Source organism: Vipera ursinii (assembly GCF_947247035.1).
Source record: "Vipera ursinii genome assembly, chromosome: 5".
In the NCBI taxonomy this organism is placed as follows: domain Eukaryota; kingdom Metazoa; phylum Chordata; class Lepidosauria; order Squamata; family Viperidae; genus Vipera; species Vipera ursinii.
Genome location: NC_139518.1, coordinates 7,605,925 through 7,624,440, shown reverse-complemented (window position 1 = coordinate 7,624,440; position 18,516 = coordinate 7,605,925). Strand labels below are relative to the sequence as shown.

At 43.6% G+C, this 18,516-nt stretch overlaps 1 protein-coding gene across 2 annotated transcripts in view; it reads left to right on the top strand.

Annotated features, from left to right (window-relative positions):
* The window catches only part of EPHB3 (EPH receptor B3), a 145,870-nt gene extending 128,666 nt beyond the window's left edge, over positions 1–17,204 (top strand). Inside the window, exons 13-16 of one of the 2 annotated variants that reach the window (XM_083363905.1) lie at positions 1,441–1,590; positions 1,703–1,896; positions 2,200–2,355; positions 15,745–17,204. In XM_083363905.1, coding sequence (XP_083220031.1) covers positions 1,441–1,590; positions 1,703–1,896; positions 2,200–2,355; positions 15,745–15,853 — 609 coding nt within the window. In that variant the 3' untranslated portion in view covers positions 15,854–17,204. The remainder of the gene's footprint in view (positions 1–1,440; positions 1,591–1,702; positions 1,897–2,199; positions 2,356–15,744) is intronic. The other variant, XM_083363906.1, reaches the window with a different exon arrangement.
* Positions 17,205–18,516: the final 1,312 nt, after the last annotated feature.

Sequence of the window (18,516 nt, the reverse complement as noted above, 5' to 3'; positions counted from 1 at the left end):
TCTGTGGACTAGTACCGGGCCGCGGCATGCCAGCAACCGGTCCGCACAAACAAGCAAAGGCCCATCCGCGGGATGCAGGCAACACACAAAACAACGCATCCTTCGGTCCGCGGAAAAACCTCTCTCCACGGAACCGGTCCCTGGTGCCCAAAAAGTTGGGGACCTCTGTGCTAGAGTCTCCACAACGGCATGTTCAAGCAACAGAGGCATCTAGCCAAAGTTAAAGTAAAATTACATAAGCTGGATGCACGTCTATGAAGATTCTCAGTCATCCAGGTCATGGTTGTCCCAAGGGTGTTTTATCAAAAGGCAACTGGACTTTGTTCTTCCTTGAAGACATTTCACTTCTCACCCAAGAAGCCTCTTCAGTTCTGAAGAAGACTCTTGGATGACTAGCAAGACGTCTTGAAAGAAAAACGAAGTCCAGTTGCCTTCTGAAAAAGCACCCTGGGGATAAGCTGGATACCACCCTATGTAATTGTGTGGGAATAAATCTGAAATTGGTGGACAGACCATGGCTGATCTGAGAAGACCAACAAGGTTGAACCTGGGTATGGAAGACAACCAAAAAAGCCTAGCACTGTAGATTAGACCAGCTTTATTCAACCTTAGCAACTTTGAGATCTGTGAACTTCAACTCCCAGAATACTGGGAATCAAAGTCCACACATCTCAAAAGTTGCTAAGGTTGCCAAACACTGAATTAGACAGTGAATGGCATCATCATGGACATCTTCATATGATTTTTTTTTGGCAGCAGCACGGGAGCGGTTTGGTATCTGGATATGTTCATGACATCACTAGGATATGAACTTGATTCATAGATCTTATTAGAAAAAAATACACTTTGATGTAATGAACAATTGATTTATGAGACATCCTGCCACTGGGCCGAATGGCTTTAAAGAAATCGATAGATCTGTCAGAAGCTCCTAATGCCATTTGCTTAGGAGGATAAAAGTGGAAGACAGTATTATCTTCCAATGAATTCTTGGAAATAAGGACTTGACTTGGAAAGGGTTTGTCTGATCCAGCTGCTAGAATTAGCAGTTTGGGTCTTCCCCATGGCTGGCTGGGGAATTCTGGGAGTTGAAGTCCTCAAGTCTTAAAAGTTGCCAAGTTTGGAGAGCCCTGGGTTAAAGGGAAAGAGCTTTGCAATAAGAGCCGTGGTGGCACAGCGGCTAGAATGCAGTGTTGCAGGCTAACTCACTGCTCACTGCTAGGAGTTCGATCCTGACCGGCTCAAGGTCGACTCGGCTTTCCATCCTTCCGAGGTCGGTAAATTCCTTCCGAGGACCCGGATTATTGGGGGGCTAAATATGCTGGCTCTGTAAACCGCTTAGAGAGGGCTCTAAAGCACGGTCAAGCGGTATATAAGTCTAAGTGCTACGGCTGTCGCTAAAGTCAGATAGACATTTAATCCTCCCATTGAATCTTGCAGGGTGGTAAGATCCCAATCCGGTGGACCGCCCCAGAAGCCATCGCCTATCGCAAGTTCACTTCTGCCAGCGATGTCTGGAGCTATGGCATCGTCATGTGGGAAGTGATGTCTTATGGTGAGAGGCCATACTGGGACATGTCTAACCAAGATGTAAGTATGCAGAGCCAAACTGGAAGAACTTGCAAGGAAAGGGGCAAAGAGAATTGCTGGCAAAGAGAAGAGCCCCCAGTGATTGAGCCCTTGTTTTCTGCTCCTCCTCCAGGTAATCAACGCCGTGGAGCAAGACTACCGCCTTCCTCCCCCAATGGACTGCCCCACGGCGCTGCACCAGCTCATGTTGGACTGCTGGGTACGGGATCGCAACCTTCGCCCCAAATTTGCACAGATAGTGAATACGTTGGACAAGCTAATCCGGAACGCAGCCAGCTTGAAGGTCATCGCCAATGTCCAGTCTGGGTCAGTGTCGTTTGCCCCTTCACCCTCTCCAAGCACAGGCAACCTGCTATGTCTGGATTAGTAGCGTCAAGTCTCTAGTTCTCATGGTTTATGGCAGCCAAACTGGATATAACCTTGGGAGGTGGAGGCAGGCAGCAGCCGGGGCCTGAGCGAAGAGCCCAACGGGTGGACTGGGAACCAGATGGCCCCCTTAACCTTCTGCATGGTGCCGCAGGACTGCCAGGCCTGTCCCCGTGGCTCGGCCACCCACCGCCCCGCCCCTTTGAGCCATCTCTGACCTCTGGGCTCTCTCGTCCTTCGCAGCGTCTCTCAGCCGCTCCTGGATCGCACGGTGCCCGATTATACTACCTTCACTACTGTGGGCGACTGGCTGGACGCTATCAAAATGGGACGGTACAAGGAGAACTTTGGCAACGCCGGCTTTGCCTCGTTTGACCTGGTGGCCCAAATGACCGCTGAGTAAGTAGGGAGGGATAGCAGTCTAGGATGGCAGCGGGAGAAGCAGCGGTCTGCTGCCCTGCTGGGAGATGTATGAGAGCTGGCTCCTTCCACCGTTTGTGGGAAAACTCTGGGCACTTGGCGGAAGGAAGGATGGGCAGTGCAGCGCAGGCTGGGTGTGCTGTGGGTTGACTAAGTCTCCAGGTGAGTGCGATAGTAAACACTGGGCTTGCACACTTCTCTTTCTGTCTCTAGGTCTCCCCATGGCAGGGGTCTTCGAACTAGGCCCTTTTACGACTTGTGGACTTCAAGTCCCAGAATTCCTCAGCCAGGCACGGGTGCCTGGCTGAGGAATTCTGGGACTTGAAGTCCACAAGTCATAAAAGGGCCAAGTTCGAAGACCCCTGCCCTATGGTAAGGGTTTAAACTGCTGAACAGGAAGATTCTCATTGAAATAAATGCTGGGTCTTTTTAAATAAACGCAGAGTCTTTTTTAAAGTGGTGGCGCGATGGCTCAGTGGTTAAGACGCTGAGCTTGTCGGTTGGAAAGTCGACAGCCCAGGTTCGAGACCCGAGCACCACACAATGGGGCGAGCTCCCGTTACTTGCTTCTGCTCCTGCCCACCTAGCAGTTCGAAAGCGTGCGAATGCGAGTAGATAAATAGGTACCACTTTGGCGGGAAAGGTAATGCTAGCCACATGGCCGTGGAAATGTCTTCTGGACAGCGCTGGCTCAATGGCCCTTGAAACAGGGATGACCAACACCCCCTAGAGCCGCCAACGATTAGCGGAGTAAAATTCACAGGGACTCCTTTACTTTTTACCTTTTTAACTGCTCCATTAACCTGGTGAAAAAAAGATCAGGAGACGTTGTGGGCACAGGGAGGCAAATTATGGTAGAACCGTTTCACTGCTTTAGGAGCTCCATTTCCTGTTGGGTTTGCAGGCCATGATAAAGGGAAGGTTGTTAGTCATGGACTGATTGGTGTAGACCAGGGATAAGCAACCTTGGCTCTTTTATGACTCGTGGACTTCAACTCCCAGAATTCCTGAGCCAGCATGGGGGAACTATGGCCCCTTCATGACTTGTGGACTTCAACTCCCAGAATTCCTAAGCCAGCCATGCCGGCTCAGGAATTCTGGGAGTTGAAGTCCACAAGTCGTAAAAGAGCCAAGGTTGCCTACCCCTGGTCTAGACAATCTCCTGGAAGTGCTTTACTCCTGGCTGTGTGACGGAAGGCACACAGTAGTAAAACTACTACCCCATCGCTGATCTTTGACTGGATCTCAAAAACACGTCGGGTAGTCAGATAACCCTCGACTTATGTCCCCAGTTAAAAATCAGAATTTTGGTTGCTAAACAAGGCAGTTGTTAAGCGAGTTGCGCTTGATTTTATGATTGTTATTTTTTTGCCACAGTTGTTAAGTGCATCACTGAGACTGTTAAGTGAATCTGGCAGTCCTTAAGTGAATCATGCATTCAAGTGAATCCAGCCTGCCCCCCCACTACCTTGGTTAATCAGAAACCAGCATAGATGTTGATTGCCAAGGACCCAAATTTTGATCTATGGAGATTCCGCAACAGTTGTAAGGGTGAGGATTGATCATAAGCCACTATTTTCAGTACCGTTGAAAGTCTGAATAGTTACTCAACTAATGGTTGTAAGTCAAGGACTACCTGTATTGCTGGACACATGGCAAGTAAAAAAATAACAGAATAACAGCGTTGGAAGGGACCTTGGTGGTCTTCTAGTCCAACCCCCTACTCAAGCAGGATACACCCCAACATCATTTCAAACAAATGGCTGTCCAATCTCTTCTTAAAAATGTTCAGTATTGGAGCACCCACGACTTCTGGAGGCAAGTCATTCCACTGATTAATTGTTCTCACTGTCAGGAAATTTCTCCTTAGTTCCAGGTTGCTTTTCTCCTTGATTAGTTTCCATCCGTTGCTTCTTATCCTGCCTTCAGGTGCTTTGGAGAATAGCTTGACTCCCTCTTCTTTGGGGCAGCCCCTGAGATATTGGAAGACTGCTATCCTGTTACCCCTAGTCCTTCTCTTCATTAAACTAGACAAACCCAATTCCTGCAACCGTTCTTCATATGTTTTATCCTCCAGTCTCCTAATCATCTTTATTGCTCTTCTCCGCACCCTTTCTAGAGTCTCAACATCTTTTATTTTATATCATGGTGACCAAAGCAGGATGCAGTATTCTAAGTGTGGCCTTACTAAGGCTTTGTAAAGCGGTACTAATACCTCATGTGATCTTGATTGTATCCCTCTATTAATGTAGCCTAGGACTGCGACGGCTTTCTTTGGCAGCTGCGGCACACACCGCTGGCTCATATTTCAGTAATTGCTCACTAGGACTCCCAAGATCCTTCTCACAGTTGATTACTATTGAGCCAGGTACCACGCATTCGCTTTTTCTTGCCTAAATGTCAAATCTTATTTTTCTCTACATCAGACATGTCAAACTCCCGACGTCACATGACGTTGCGCAACGTATCGGGAACGGTTTTGCCATTGCCGGCAATGGGGTAGGCGCGGCTTCTGGATGACGCGGCCGGCCCGCGGGCCAGCAATTTGACACCCCTGCGAATTGAAGAGAGTAAAACGGATTACTCTCTGGGTAACGGGATTGGTTCCAGGGTGGGAAGAAAGCAGCAGGCAAGGTCCTTACTCCAAATATCATGCAAACAGCCTTCCCCATTCCTGCCTTTTTCCTCTCCCTTTAAATTCGACGCTTGTCACAGGAAAGGTCACTGTCTGCTGCCGACTTCAGCTCATTCTCTGCCAGCCACCCTCCTTGTCTTTTTCTCCTCTGACCCCTCCCCACCTTTTGCAGGGCGGGAAGACTCCCTTTGCAAGGTAGACAGGCCACCAGGATGCAAACGATGCTCTTTGTGTGCCAGAGCCACAAGTGAAGAAAATGACAACCGAAGCAAAAATCAGCAAGCTAGGAAAAGTTGCTGTTTTGACAAAAGGAAAATGGAAGGCAGTGCATCCAATCAATCCATGTCCTATTCTTGGTCAGAAAGCAAAGGAGCATGTCCGTTGAATCATTTTTGTAAAAATGAATGGCACTCATAAGTTTAAAGGATGGAATAGAATATAGAATATAGAATAGAATAGAATAGAATAGAATAGAATAGAATAGAATAGAATAGAATAGAATAGAATAGAATAGAATAGAATAGAATAGAATAGAATATGGAATGGAATAGAATAGAATATGGAATGGAATAGAATAGTATAGAATAGAATATGGAATGGAATAGAATAGAATATGGAATGGAATAGAATAGTATAGAATATGGAATGGAATAGAATGGAATAGAATAGAATAGAATAGAATAGAATAGAATAGAATAGAATAGAATAGAATAGAATAGAATAGAATAGAATAGAATAGAATAGAATAGAATAGAATATGGAATGGAATAGAATAGAATAGAATATGGAATGGAATAGAATAGTATAGAATATGGAATGGAAAAGTATAGAATAGAATAGAATAGAATAGAATAGAATAGAATAGAATAGAATAGAATAGAATAGAATAGAATAGAATAGAATAGAATAGAATAGAATAGAATAGAATAGAATAGAATAGAATAGAATAGAATAGAATAGAATATGGAATGGAATAGAATAGTATAGAATATGGAATGGAATAGAATAGTATAGAATATGGAATGGAATGGAATGGAATGGAATAGAATAGAATAGAATAGAATAGAATAGAATAGAATAGAATAGAATAGAATAGAATAGAATAGAATAGAATAGAATAGAATAGAATAGAATAGAATAATAGAATATGGAATGGAATATAGAATGGAAAATAGAATAGAATAGAATAGAATAGAATAGAATAGAATAGAATAGAATAGAATAGAATAGAATAGAATAGAATAGAATAGAATAGAATAGAATAGAATAGAATAGAATTTATTGTCACTTTAAATGTACATTAATCAGCATACATTCAAATGAGATTTGGTTGCCTACAGCTCTTAAAGGGTAACCACCCTTTAATTATGTCATGCTCAAGAAACACCAACATTCAGGCTGAGGAATTCTGGAAGTCGAAGTCCACACATCTTCAGGTTGCCATCATTGAGAAACACTGCCCTAAACAAATGCCCCCAAAGGTAGGAGTTCTGTCTGGAATGCAAAGCAGAAATGGCCGTAGAGCAGGGATGTCTAACCTGGGCAACTTTAAGTCCTGTGGACTTCATCTTCCAGAATTCCGCAGCCAGTCATGCTAGCTGCGGGATTCTGGGAATTGAAGTCCACAAGTCTTAAAGTTACCAAGTTTGAATTACTCTTGCCATAGAGCAGGGGTCTTCAAGCTTGGCCCTTTTATGACTTGTGGATTTCAGCTCTCAGAATTCCTTAGCCAGGCATGCTGGTTGAGGAATTCTTGGGAGTTGAAGTCCACAAGTCATAAAAGGGCCACGTTTGAAGACCTCTGCTGTAGAGGATGGAAGCCAGTGGCTGCATGAGAAGGGCCACCCCACAGCAGACAGCCCAGCTCTCTCCTCAGAAGTCTTTTTTTCCACCTCAGATGGCATCTGTGCATGGGAGATATGCCATTTTCCCATGGAAAGACCACTTTCCCATCAGATCACACTGCTCTGTCTTCAGCCAACCCTACCACAGAGTGGTACTAGATCAGGGGTAGGCAACCTTGGCTCTTTTATGACTTGTGGACTTCAACTCTCAGAATTCCTCAGCCAGCTTTGCTGGCTGAGGAATTCTGGGAGTTGAAGTCCACGAGTCATAAAAGAGCCAACGTTGCCTACCCCTGTACTAGATGGAGGCTTCTTTGTGAAGACTCTCCTCAAAAATAAGAGACGTCTCTCAGTGTAATGTGGATGAGCCCTGAGAGGAATTTGATTTGATCCATGAGGTGTTTTAACAGTCTGAAGCATCCAGGGACCCCCTAAACTGATTAGTTTTGTTCAAACTGAAATTGTGGGTGATCCATCACTGCCGGTTTTTTAAGAAGAGATTGGACAGCCATTTTTCTGACATGATATGGGCTCTCTTGCTGGGGCGTTGAACTAGAAGACTTTCAAGGTCCCTTCTAGCTCTATTATTCTGTTAATTGGGAATTTGGGAGTATATATACGCTCTTGCGCTGACAGCCAGGGTGACATTAACAAGCCATAACGGAGCCAATAACAACAGCAACCCAGCATACCAAACATGATACACGGCCTGCACAGCTGCGATCGCCTTCGCACACTACGTTTAATCAAATTAATCAGTCCACATGACACTGGTAGTTCTCGACTTACGACCGTTTATTCAGCGGCCATTCAAAATGTTCAAGGTGCTGAATGAAGGGACTTAATAGTCCCTGCCCAAAGTTATGGCTGCTGCAGTATCAACGTGGTCACCTGAACGAAATTTGGGTGCTTAGCAATCCTTGGCAATGGACTGTGGTTGCTCCCAAAATGGCGCCCATCTCTGGGATAGAGCCTCACAGCCTTTGTGTAGGAAAGCCACATGGCAGATCAGCTGTTAAGGTCTCCCCTCACTGCCAGACACTCTGTGCTCCACACTTAATGACCCACACAGTCACTTAACGACTGCAATGAGGAGAGCAGGGATCATAGTTGTTAAACGAAGCAATCACGTGGGTGTCTGACTTAACGACTGCCACAACTTACAACCCACAAGGAGCAAGCTCCGTTACAGTAGTAAATCGAGGATTATCTACACCATTTGCCATAAACTATCCACACAGGTTTAGTTTGCCCAACACACTAAATCACACACACACACATACACACACACACACACACGAGAAAGAGAGAGAGAGATAAAAAAACCTGCTCCAAATTGTTCGTTGAATTATGTATTCGAGTTATATGTCCACCCGTTTGATGCATGATTCAGGGTAGTGAACAACAGGTAATAAAACGACAAAAGCATCATCAAAAACTAAAAGGTTAACCACAGTTAGCATGCGTACAGAGATCTAGTGGGTCTTTCTTGATCTGATAAGAATGTTTGCATGAATCTGCCCACTGTGGACCAATCAATCTGGAGAAGATACACCTACATGATCACTAATCCGCAGATACCTATTTGACAACAAATTAAGGAAGATGGTGACAATGACAACTTGGTAGCTCCTTTTCTGATTAACAAATGTTATTAAAAGGCAGAAGCTCCTGATTTTTTTTTTCTTTGTCACCATAGCAAAAATCTGGAAATGTGTTTGAACGCAGTAGGAACGGCTAGGCCGCTAGGATCTCAACCCCTCCATCACAAAAATTGCACTGCTTGGAGTAGTGCAGATACTACAACAGCATCGGTTGTAGCATTGGTAGGAGGAGAGCCTTGACAGCCTATGGCAGACTTATAATAATAATAAGTTGGAAGGAACCTTGGAGGTCATCTAGTCCAACCCCCTGCTCAGGCAGGAAACCTTATACCATTTCAGACAAATGGCTGTCCAGTCTCTTCTTAAAAACTTCCAGTGGTGGAGCATTCACCACTTCTGGAGGCAGGTTGTTCCACTGGTTAATTGTTCTAACTGTCAGGAAGTTTCTCCTTAGTTCTAGGTTGCTTCTCTCCTTGACTAGTTTCCATCCGTTGCTTCTTGTCCTGCTTTCAGGTGCTTTGGAGAATAGCTTGACTCCCTCCTCTTTGGGGCAGCCCCTGAGATATTGGAAGACTGCTATCATGTCACCCCTCACCCTTCTCTTTGTTAAACTACATATACCCAATTCCAGCAACCGTTCCCTATATGGGCATTTTACGGCCCCCAGGCCACATCCAACCCTTGAACTGTCACTTTCCGGCCTTCATGGATTGTTTTTATTTTGAAGATGACTGCTATTTTTGTTTTCAATGTACGTATGTGCGTTCGTATGGTGCTTTGGCGTCTTCACAGCCCTACTGGTTCGGCCCTCCATAAACGGTAGCAGTTTCTCACGTGGCCCCTCGCTAAAATTAATTGCCCACCCCGATGTATAGCATCAAAGAAAAAAAATCAGGAGTTTCTGCCTTTTAATAACATTTGTTAATCAGAAAAGAGGATACCGGACTCCTGCTTTTTATACAGTATCTTTAGCTATCGTAGTTCTTTGGGAAGGAGGTGATAGTAAGTACCGAACCGAATCAGAACCATCTAGTAAACTGTATAGACAGAACTATAATAATAAATAATAATAATAATAAATAATAATAACAATATCAACGGCAGCAGCAAAGATGACAATGGATAACTGAAACCTCTGCCTTTGTGCAAAGGGAATGTCAGTTTTTGATATTTTATTTTGAAACTCATTTGATAAAACAATGGCTTTTTAATAAATAATCAAATAACTCTGAACTCAGTCTTCCATCTAGGGTTGTCTTCGGGGTGGGGGGGTGTCCAAAATCATCATCATCATCATAAAGATAGTGTCTGCAGCTATGTGACTTCCCCTTTTGTGTATATGTCAAAAGAGGCTAGCATTGGTTGTGTAGTCAGGGCCACCATTTTGATTTTTCACATACAGATAGTCCTCATCTTATCACCACATTTGGGATCAGAATTTTCCATTGTTAAGCAAGGCGGTTGTTAAGTTACAATTTTATGACCTGGTTGTTAAGAGAAATACGGTAGCCGTTAAGTGGATCATGCAGTCATTAAGCAAATCAATTTTTCCCCAAAATGACTTTGCTTATTGGAAGCTGGCTGGGAAGTCACAAGGGGCAATCACATCACACACACACACACACACACACACACACCAAAGATGCTGCAACCATCATAAATGCATGCCGGTTGCCAAGCACCAAATTTTGATCATGTGATTGCCTTGAGCTGATAGATTTTAACCATTTGGGTTGTGGTTTTTTTGCTTTAGTTTGGTTCTAGCAATTTTTCTTCACGATGAATACAGCTCTCCTTATTTGTGCATCAGGAATACAGAATGAAATGCGCTTTTTTTGAATCACCCAATTGAGACTTTTTTCTTTTTGCATAGTTCAATGTAGAAAAAAATGGCCTTAGCCTTTTGTTAGGCCAAGGACTTAAGAATATTCTTCACATTAACTCATGGGCTTGAATTTAATTGAATTTATTAAATTTATATGCCGCCCTTCTCCCTAAGGACTCAGGGCGGCTCACAACAATAAAAAGTTAAAAAACATAAAATACAAAATTTAAAAAAGAGTTAAACAAAATATAATAAATACTTAACAATTAACCCAATAAAACCAAATTTAAAACTATAGTCAGTCCAGGCCTGATTGTTGGAACATCCATGTCTTCAGGTCACGGCTTCCAAATTTGGCAGCTTTAAAACTTGTGGACTTCAACTCCCAGGATTCCACAGTTCTATTCCCCCCCCCCTTCAGACCACTCGCTCTCCTTCAGCAAAACCCACCCCATAGGGCTTTTGTTGTTGTAAGAAAAAATGGAAACGCTAGGTAAACTTTCTTCAACTTCTGAATGGAAGGAGACTTATAAAACAAATAAACGAATGCTATCTGAGGCTGTTTATAAATCTAATATATAAACAAACTCAGAAGCAAGATTGGGGAATATGATCTTGGTGTGTTTTTCTATGGGTTTTGGAAAAACAAAGTAGTCGTGTATTGTATTTCCTCATGCAAAAGCCAAAAAGTTTAGATGCCAAAATGCACCAAAAATGCGCATTTAGCTTGTCTGTTTATTTGTTTTCCAAGTCCAGAACATCTTACATTAAAAAGAGAAATGTAACATTTAAAACTAGCACAACAATCTAAACGAGGAAAAATTTTCAATAACTATATGAAAAATATAAAGATTAAAACATAGAAGGAATTTAAAATACTTAATGTGGGATTATAGAGCATTTGAGGCCCACAAAGTAGACGAAGGAATATTTTCAGCTTATCTGCGGAAGGAATAATGCATACAGTAATGCTTTTTTAAAGTTTTATTTCCAGCATACATTCACAAGTAAGCCCCTCTGCAGAGAAGCAGACCCCCAAATTTTTAACCAAAATACCATAAAAAATGCATATCCACCAGTGGCATATTTTTCATGGAATTTTGGTGTGTGTGTGTATGTATATATATATAACACTGCCTAGTATGCAATCAGCCCAGGTTCGAATCTCAGAAGGGTATAGCTGACTGATGAAGACTAAAGAGTCAGAAATGCATCTCAGTTTCCCTTTAAATTCTTTGTTAGTAATTTACACAAATATATATATATATATATATATATATATATATATATATATATATATATATATATATATGTATATATGTATATGTGTGTATATATATATATATATATATATATATATATGTATATGTGTATATATATATATATATACACATATATATATGTATATGTATATATATATATATATATATATATATATATATATATATATATATATATATGGATCCTTGGTTTTTCGGGTTTTTCCCCGCGTAGAACTAAAGGTGTAGGCGCAACGTTTCGACGGAATCCCATCCGTCATCATCAGGCTGGTGGCTTTAGCTTCCTTCTTCTGGGAGTTAAAAGCTAAAGCCACCAGCCTGATGATGACGGATGGGATTCCGTCGAAACATTGTGCCTACACCTTTAGTTCTACGCGGGGAAAAACCCGAAAAACCAAGGATCTACATACAGGCACCCGCGAAAACCTCAGAAAACAAATATATATATATATATATATATATATATACACACACACACATATATATATATATATATACACACATATACATATACATATACAAATACATATACATATACATATACATACATACATACATACATACATACATACATACATATATATATATATATATATATATATATATATGTTTAAGTATTTGTCAAGGCTTTTTGAATGGACCTTGCTAATTAACTCTTTCATTCCTGTTTTTGGCCCGGCTCAGGGCTTATCCACAGGAACTAGTCAACTTATGACAGCTCATTATTTGTGCAAATTATTCAAATTGCTAATAAAGAATTTGGGAGGCTAAGATGATCATTTCGAACTCATTTATGTTCTCATCAGTTAGTCATACCCTTTATCTGAGATTCGAACCCGGGCTGATTGTATATCAGGCAGTGTTTTAACCTCCTGAGCCACGGGGTTCTTTCTCTCTTATATTAGCTGGAAGGCAAGGCAAATGTATGTTTAAGTATTTGTCAAGGCTTTTTGAATGGACCTTGCTAATTAACTCTTTCATTCCTGTTTTTGGCCCGGCTCAGGGCTTATATATATATATATAGTGAGTTGGCTTATAGCTCAATTGGATGGGCTTATATGCAACTATATACAGTAGGTGTGTTAAGGCTTTTTTTTTTTCATTGTTTAAAAAAGGCAAAGCCCCACCAGTGGAAAAAAACGGGAGCAAAGCGACTTTCCCCCAGTTCTACATACTTCATTGGGTTATTGTCACTGGGGAAAGCTGAAAGATGCAGTGCTTAGTATATGTTCCTTTTCTCCTGCAGGAAAGACAGAAATCAAAATAAACTAAACAAAATGGCAGCTTGCATCCATGTGGTGGAGATCAGTTTTGCTGTGCAATTGTCCGGTGGGCGGGAAAAGCAGAAATGGGCAGGCGTGGGGTGTAACTCCATTCATGAAATAAAAAAAAATGGTTCATCCCTCGTAATCTGAGGTAGCCCTTTGGTGAGCTATTCCTAAAGGTCAGAATGCTTTGCAGACATCAGATTAGCAACCTTTGAACAGTTTTTGCTCAGATTGGCGAAAGAGTATTCTCTGTATACAGGTGGTCCTCAGCATGTTGTTGTTGTTGTTAGTTGCGAAGTCGTGTCCGACCCATCGCGACCCTATGGACAACGTTCCTCCAGGCCTTCCTGTCCTCTACCATCTTCTGGAGTCCATTTAAGCTCACGCCTTCTGCTTCAGTGACTCCATCCATCCACCTCATTCTCTGTCGTCCCCTTCTTCTATTGCCCTCAATCTTTCCCAGCATTAGGCTCTTCTCCAGTGAGTCCTTCCTTCTCATTAGGTGGCCAAAGTATTTGAGTTTCAGCTTCAGGATCTGGCCTTCTAAAGAGCAGTCAGGGTTGATCTCCTCTGGGACTGACCAGTTTGATCGCCTTGCAGTCCAAGGGACTCGCAGGAGTCTTCTCCAGCACCATAGTTCAAAGGCTTCAATTCTTTGGCGCTCAGCCTTTCTTATGGTCCAGCTTTCACTGCCATACATTGCAACTGGGAAGACCATAGCCTTGACTATACGCACTTTTGTTGACAGGGTGATGTCTCTGCTTTTTAGTGTGCTGTCTAGATTTGCCATGGCTTTCCTCCCCAGGAGCAAGCGTCTTTTAATTTCTTGGCTACAGTCCCCATCTGCAGTGATCTTGGAGCCCAGGAAAATAAAATCTGTCACTACCTCCATTTCTTCCCCATCTATTTGCCAGGAATTGAGAGGGCCGGATGCCATGATCTTGGTTTTCTTAATGTTTAGTTTCAACCCAAGTTTTGCACTCTCCTTCTTCACTCGCAACAAGAGGCTCTTCAGTTCCTCTTCACTTTCTGCCATTAGAGTGGTATCATCTGCATATCTTAGGTTGTTGATGTTTCTTCCGGCAATCTTAATTCCAACTTTTGACTCCTCTAGCCCTGCCTTTCTCATGATGTGCTCTGCATATAAGTTAAATAGGCAGGGCGACAGTATACAGCCTTGCCGGACTTCTTTCCCAATTTTGAACCAATCAGTGATTCCGTGTCCAGTTCTCACTGTTGCTTCTTGGCCTGCATATAGGTTTCTCAAGAGACATATAAGATGGTCTGGTATGCCCATCTCTTTAAGGACTTGCCAGGTCCTCAGCTTACAAACATTCATTTAGTGACCATTCAAAGTTACAGTAGCACTTACGACAGTTGCAGCATCCCCATTTTCACATGATCAAAATTCGGACACTTGGCAAATGACTCCTATTTATGACGCTTGCAGCGTCCCGGAGTCACACGATCACCTTTTGCGGCCTTCTGACAAGCAGAGCCCATAGGGAAGCCAGGTTGACTTAACAGTTAGTGTTACTAACTTCACTACTGCAGTGATTGCCTTAACAACTGATAAGAAAGTAAAATTGTATAAAAACAGTCTTGGTGGAAGGCAAAGGGAACAAACCTGCTCAAGAACAGACGCGGTTCTGGAAGGGATAAGGGCACAATTGAAATAAATTGTATATCGTTAGTTGTTATATGAGAAGAAATATAGGTAATAAAAATGGTGGGTGCACTGTAGTATTTGTATTTTTTTTATAATGTTCTTTTATTTAGACTTATATTTATTATGTTTGTATTATTTGTACTTGAATAAAAAAAATCCCAAAAACCCACCCCAACTGATAAGAAAGGTCATAAAATGGGGCAAATCTCATTTAACAACTGTCTCACTTAGCAATATAAATTTTGGGCATATACAAGCAGCCTTCAACTTTCAACCACCGCTTAGTGACCATTTGAAGTAGCTCCCCAAAAAGCTACTTACAGTTCAGCTCCTAAATTCCAGTGGCCATGTCTCCCCCCCACACACACACACCCTGACCACATTTTGGGTACTTAGCAACCAATCTGCATTTATTTGCAATGACGTGTAGTCGCCCGGCCACCCTTTTTATCAGAAACTGGTGTTTGCCTCCAGTTTCCATCAAAACCCAGTCCGTAGCAAACATTGGGTTCGATTACCAACCACCATGTTCAAGTAACAACCATCACACAAAAAAAGCTAGTAAAATTAAATCTAGACACATGATAATCCACTTCACAACTGTCACAAGTTACAACCATAATTGCCAGGCTCGATTACAGTCATAAGTTGAGGACTACCTGTATTACTTTGGTATAGAAGACAAGGGCTGAAAGTCACTTAGTGGCTTAATAGAGTGCATTTCTTCAAATAGATTCAACCTTGATTGGGGTTTTTTTGGTTTCTCGGCTGTGCAGATTCAACCCTTCGGTTTCAACTCTGGTTCAGTATATTATACAAATCCAGCAAAGGGTATGGTGGGGATGTAAGCTTGTAAAACACAAAACATCCAGTGGTGGGATTCAAATACCTGAACAACCGGTTCTGTTATGTGATGCAGGCCTGAGCCTCCGATGCCTAGAACGGACTTCCGGAAGTGATGTCCGTGCACTTCTGGTGGGCCGTTCTAGACCTGGGAGGCCTCTGAGGCCTAGACTGGACTTCCAGAAGCCAGACAGTTCTCCGAATTCAGGTAAATTTAGCTACCGGTTCTCCCGAACCGGTGCAAACCGACTGAATCCCACCACTGAAAACATCTCAAGAACTTCCTTCTAGTGGAGAAAACAAATGTCTGCTTGGTATCTCTGGTGGTCTAAGAGTTCCACCGCTGGAAATATTTTGTCTTCTGCTCTGCTAACTGATGTCTCCTCGTTGCCTTTTTTAGGGACCTGCTCAGGATAGGGGTGACGCTGGCAGGACACCAGAAGAAGATCTTGAGTAGCATACAGGACATGAGGTTACAAATGAACCAGACTCTGCCAGTTCAGGTTTGACCACGGAGGACTCTGCCTTTGGAACGGATCCCCCTCTCCTGAGGGTCACTTCCCTAGGATCCTAGTTTGCGGTGCTGCCCAGCTTCCTGAGTTTGAGGAAGAGGGTTCTTCTCCATCCTCCCCCACCCGGTTATTGGGGCGGGGAGCTTCTCGGTTTGCCAACAGACTTATGGCGGAATGGACTAGGATGACCCTAGCTAGATTAAAGACATTCCCGAATCAGCAAGAGGTCACCTTCTTCGTTTTTGCTGTGACGTACTTGAAGTGGTACGCCGACAATTCAGCATCTTCATATTGAAGACAGATTACCGGGGAAGGAACCATCCGCGGCCTCTCTGCACATCGTCCCTTTTGTTCACACAAACCGCCGTTCCCGACATCTGCCTCCCGCGGTGCCGTGGAGGACTTTCCGCCTCCGTGGGCTTTCCTAGTTCAGAGCTCTCCGGCGGCCTTCCTTGGCATTGTCGCCCACCAGAAATGTGGCCTTTCCCCCTCTGTCCTGGCCAAGAGGAATCGTTGCGCCCGAGCCCGACGAATGAAGGAGCCTCTGAGAGTCACACCACACCAGGGACCATGAAACTGGCTGGACATTTTTCCTCTCCACGGCCTTGACAATCGTGCACCCTCCGGGGCCATCCGGAACCAAGGCAAGACGTGATCTTCTGCCGGGTGTTAAGAGCCTCTTACTTCTTTGGCCCCGGCACACCGGAATCCGTGAAGCCGGTGGTGGCTTCAGGACAGGACGTTGAGCAAAATGGCTCTTGCCTCTGGCATTCCGGGCCTTCCTCTCCCAGGATCTGCCAGCACAAGTTTGCACAAACATCACACAGATGGACAGCCAGCCGAGGCAGCTTGCCGGCCCAGCGGGATTCAAAGGAGGAAAGGCTGCGTGGAGGAGAGGGGGCGGGAGGGAAAATGCATCCCAGGCCTGCCTCCCCATCTCATTTTTATGCAGGAACGAGCAGGCTCTTGTCAGCCGCACACCCATCTCTGCGGAGCGTTTTCTTGACACACGCTGTGATTGCTGCCAAAAAAGACTGGAACACGTCCTTTCCCCCCCCCCTTTTTTTGGGTTTTTGGTGGGGTTTTTGTTCGTTTGTTTCCTTTTTTTTTTTTTTTTTTGCTTTTGCTTTTCTTTTCCAAAAGCCTCTGCAGGCCTGAGCCGTTGGGTAACACGAGGCTGCCTTTGTGAAGCTGGCAAGCTTGCATGTGTAAGAGTGCGTATACTGGCCATCCGGACCGTGCGCCATGGCAGAATAAAGGCAATAATAATTTTACTGAAGTTTCTTTGGAATCGTCCTCTTTCGCTTTCTCTCTGATCTGCGGTACCTTGTCAAATCCTGCCCTTCCCTTTTGCCTTTGTAGAGTTGTCTTCCCCCCCCACACACACACACACACTCTTTCAGAGGAGTGGAGTGTAATCTTTCCTTTCTTTCTCCAAGTTATAAATCTGTGAGGCACCAGGAAGATGCTTTACACATTCTCTGTGTCTGTGTCTTTTAATCTTGTCCGCTTGCCCCCATAACCTTGAATTTGCTTTTCATTCCTCTCTGGCAGAGATGGGGAACGCTGGCCCTTTTATGACGGGTGGACTTCAACTCCCAGAATTCCTGAGCCAGCCATGCTGGTTCAGGAATTCTGGGAGTTGAAGTCCACCCGTCATAAAAGGGCCAGCGTTCCCCATCTGTGCTCTAACCAGAGAAGATCCTACACAGCTAGTTTGGATACATGATATGCCAGGGTGATATATATATATAGGACCAGGAATTCTGGGAGTTGAAGTCCACAAGTCATAAAAAGGGCATCGTTTTGTCCCCCTCTCCCCCCCCCCTCGCTCTATGACCTTATATCAGGTGCAAAAACCTTAAATAGGGGCCATTTAGATTTTGAAACGCCTCCATTTCGAGTCTAGGCTGCTCGTTTTGAATGCAGAAATGTAGTTTCTCGACCCAAAGTGGATGTTTCTGAGTCTAAACCTTTTGAATCTAGATAGGTTTTGCATATCACTTGCGTGACAGATTTGGATGGATGGATGGGCTCATTTACTCTGGGTTACAACAAGCCAGATTAGAGGGTGGGATTTGTGCTAAAGAACAGGAGAAACTCAAGCCAGAAAGGCCGATTTGCGATTCTTTTGACCCAGATGATGGAAACCTGAGACCACTTTGTTGGATCCCAAAATTGTTTTATACTCATGCCACATTCTTACAGATGTGATCAAGGTGTGGGGGAAAAAATTCTCTTGTTCTTATATTCCCAGTTTGAGGAATTCATCCTTCCCTTCCACTTGGGGTTTTTTGCATTCGGAAAAAGTTGAAACGAGGGTGCCGATTCCTTTTTTGTGAACTTCCAGGCATTCCAGAGAGAAAGAGTGGCAAAAATAAGAAGGGATTGAACTCCTGCTCTGCCTTTCCATTCTTTGTGTAAGGACAAACCCCCTGATTTGATTTCTCAACTCGAGTGGGATCGGGGGAGATGTTCCTTGAAGCTGGTCCAATCCCTGTTTGGGGAAAAAAGAAAAGACTAGGATTTTAAAACCCCTCTGCCATTTTCCCTCTCTTCAGCCTTGGCTTTGTCTGCTTTATTCTACCTGGGCTTAATATGGAGGGAGAACAGCTGGTTTGCATAGGAGTTGGTGCATGCCACCCTGGAACAAAGCAAAT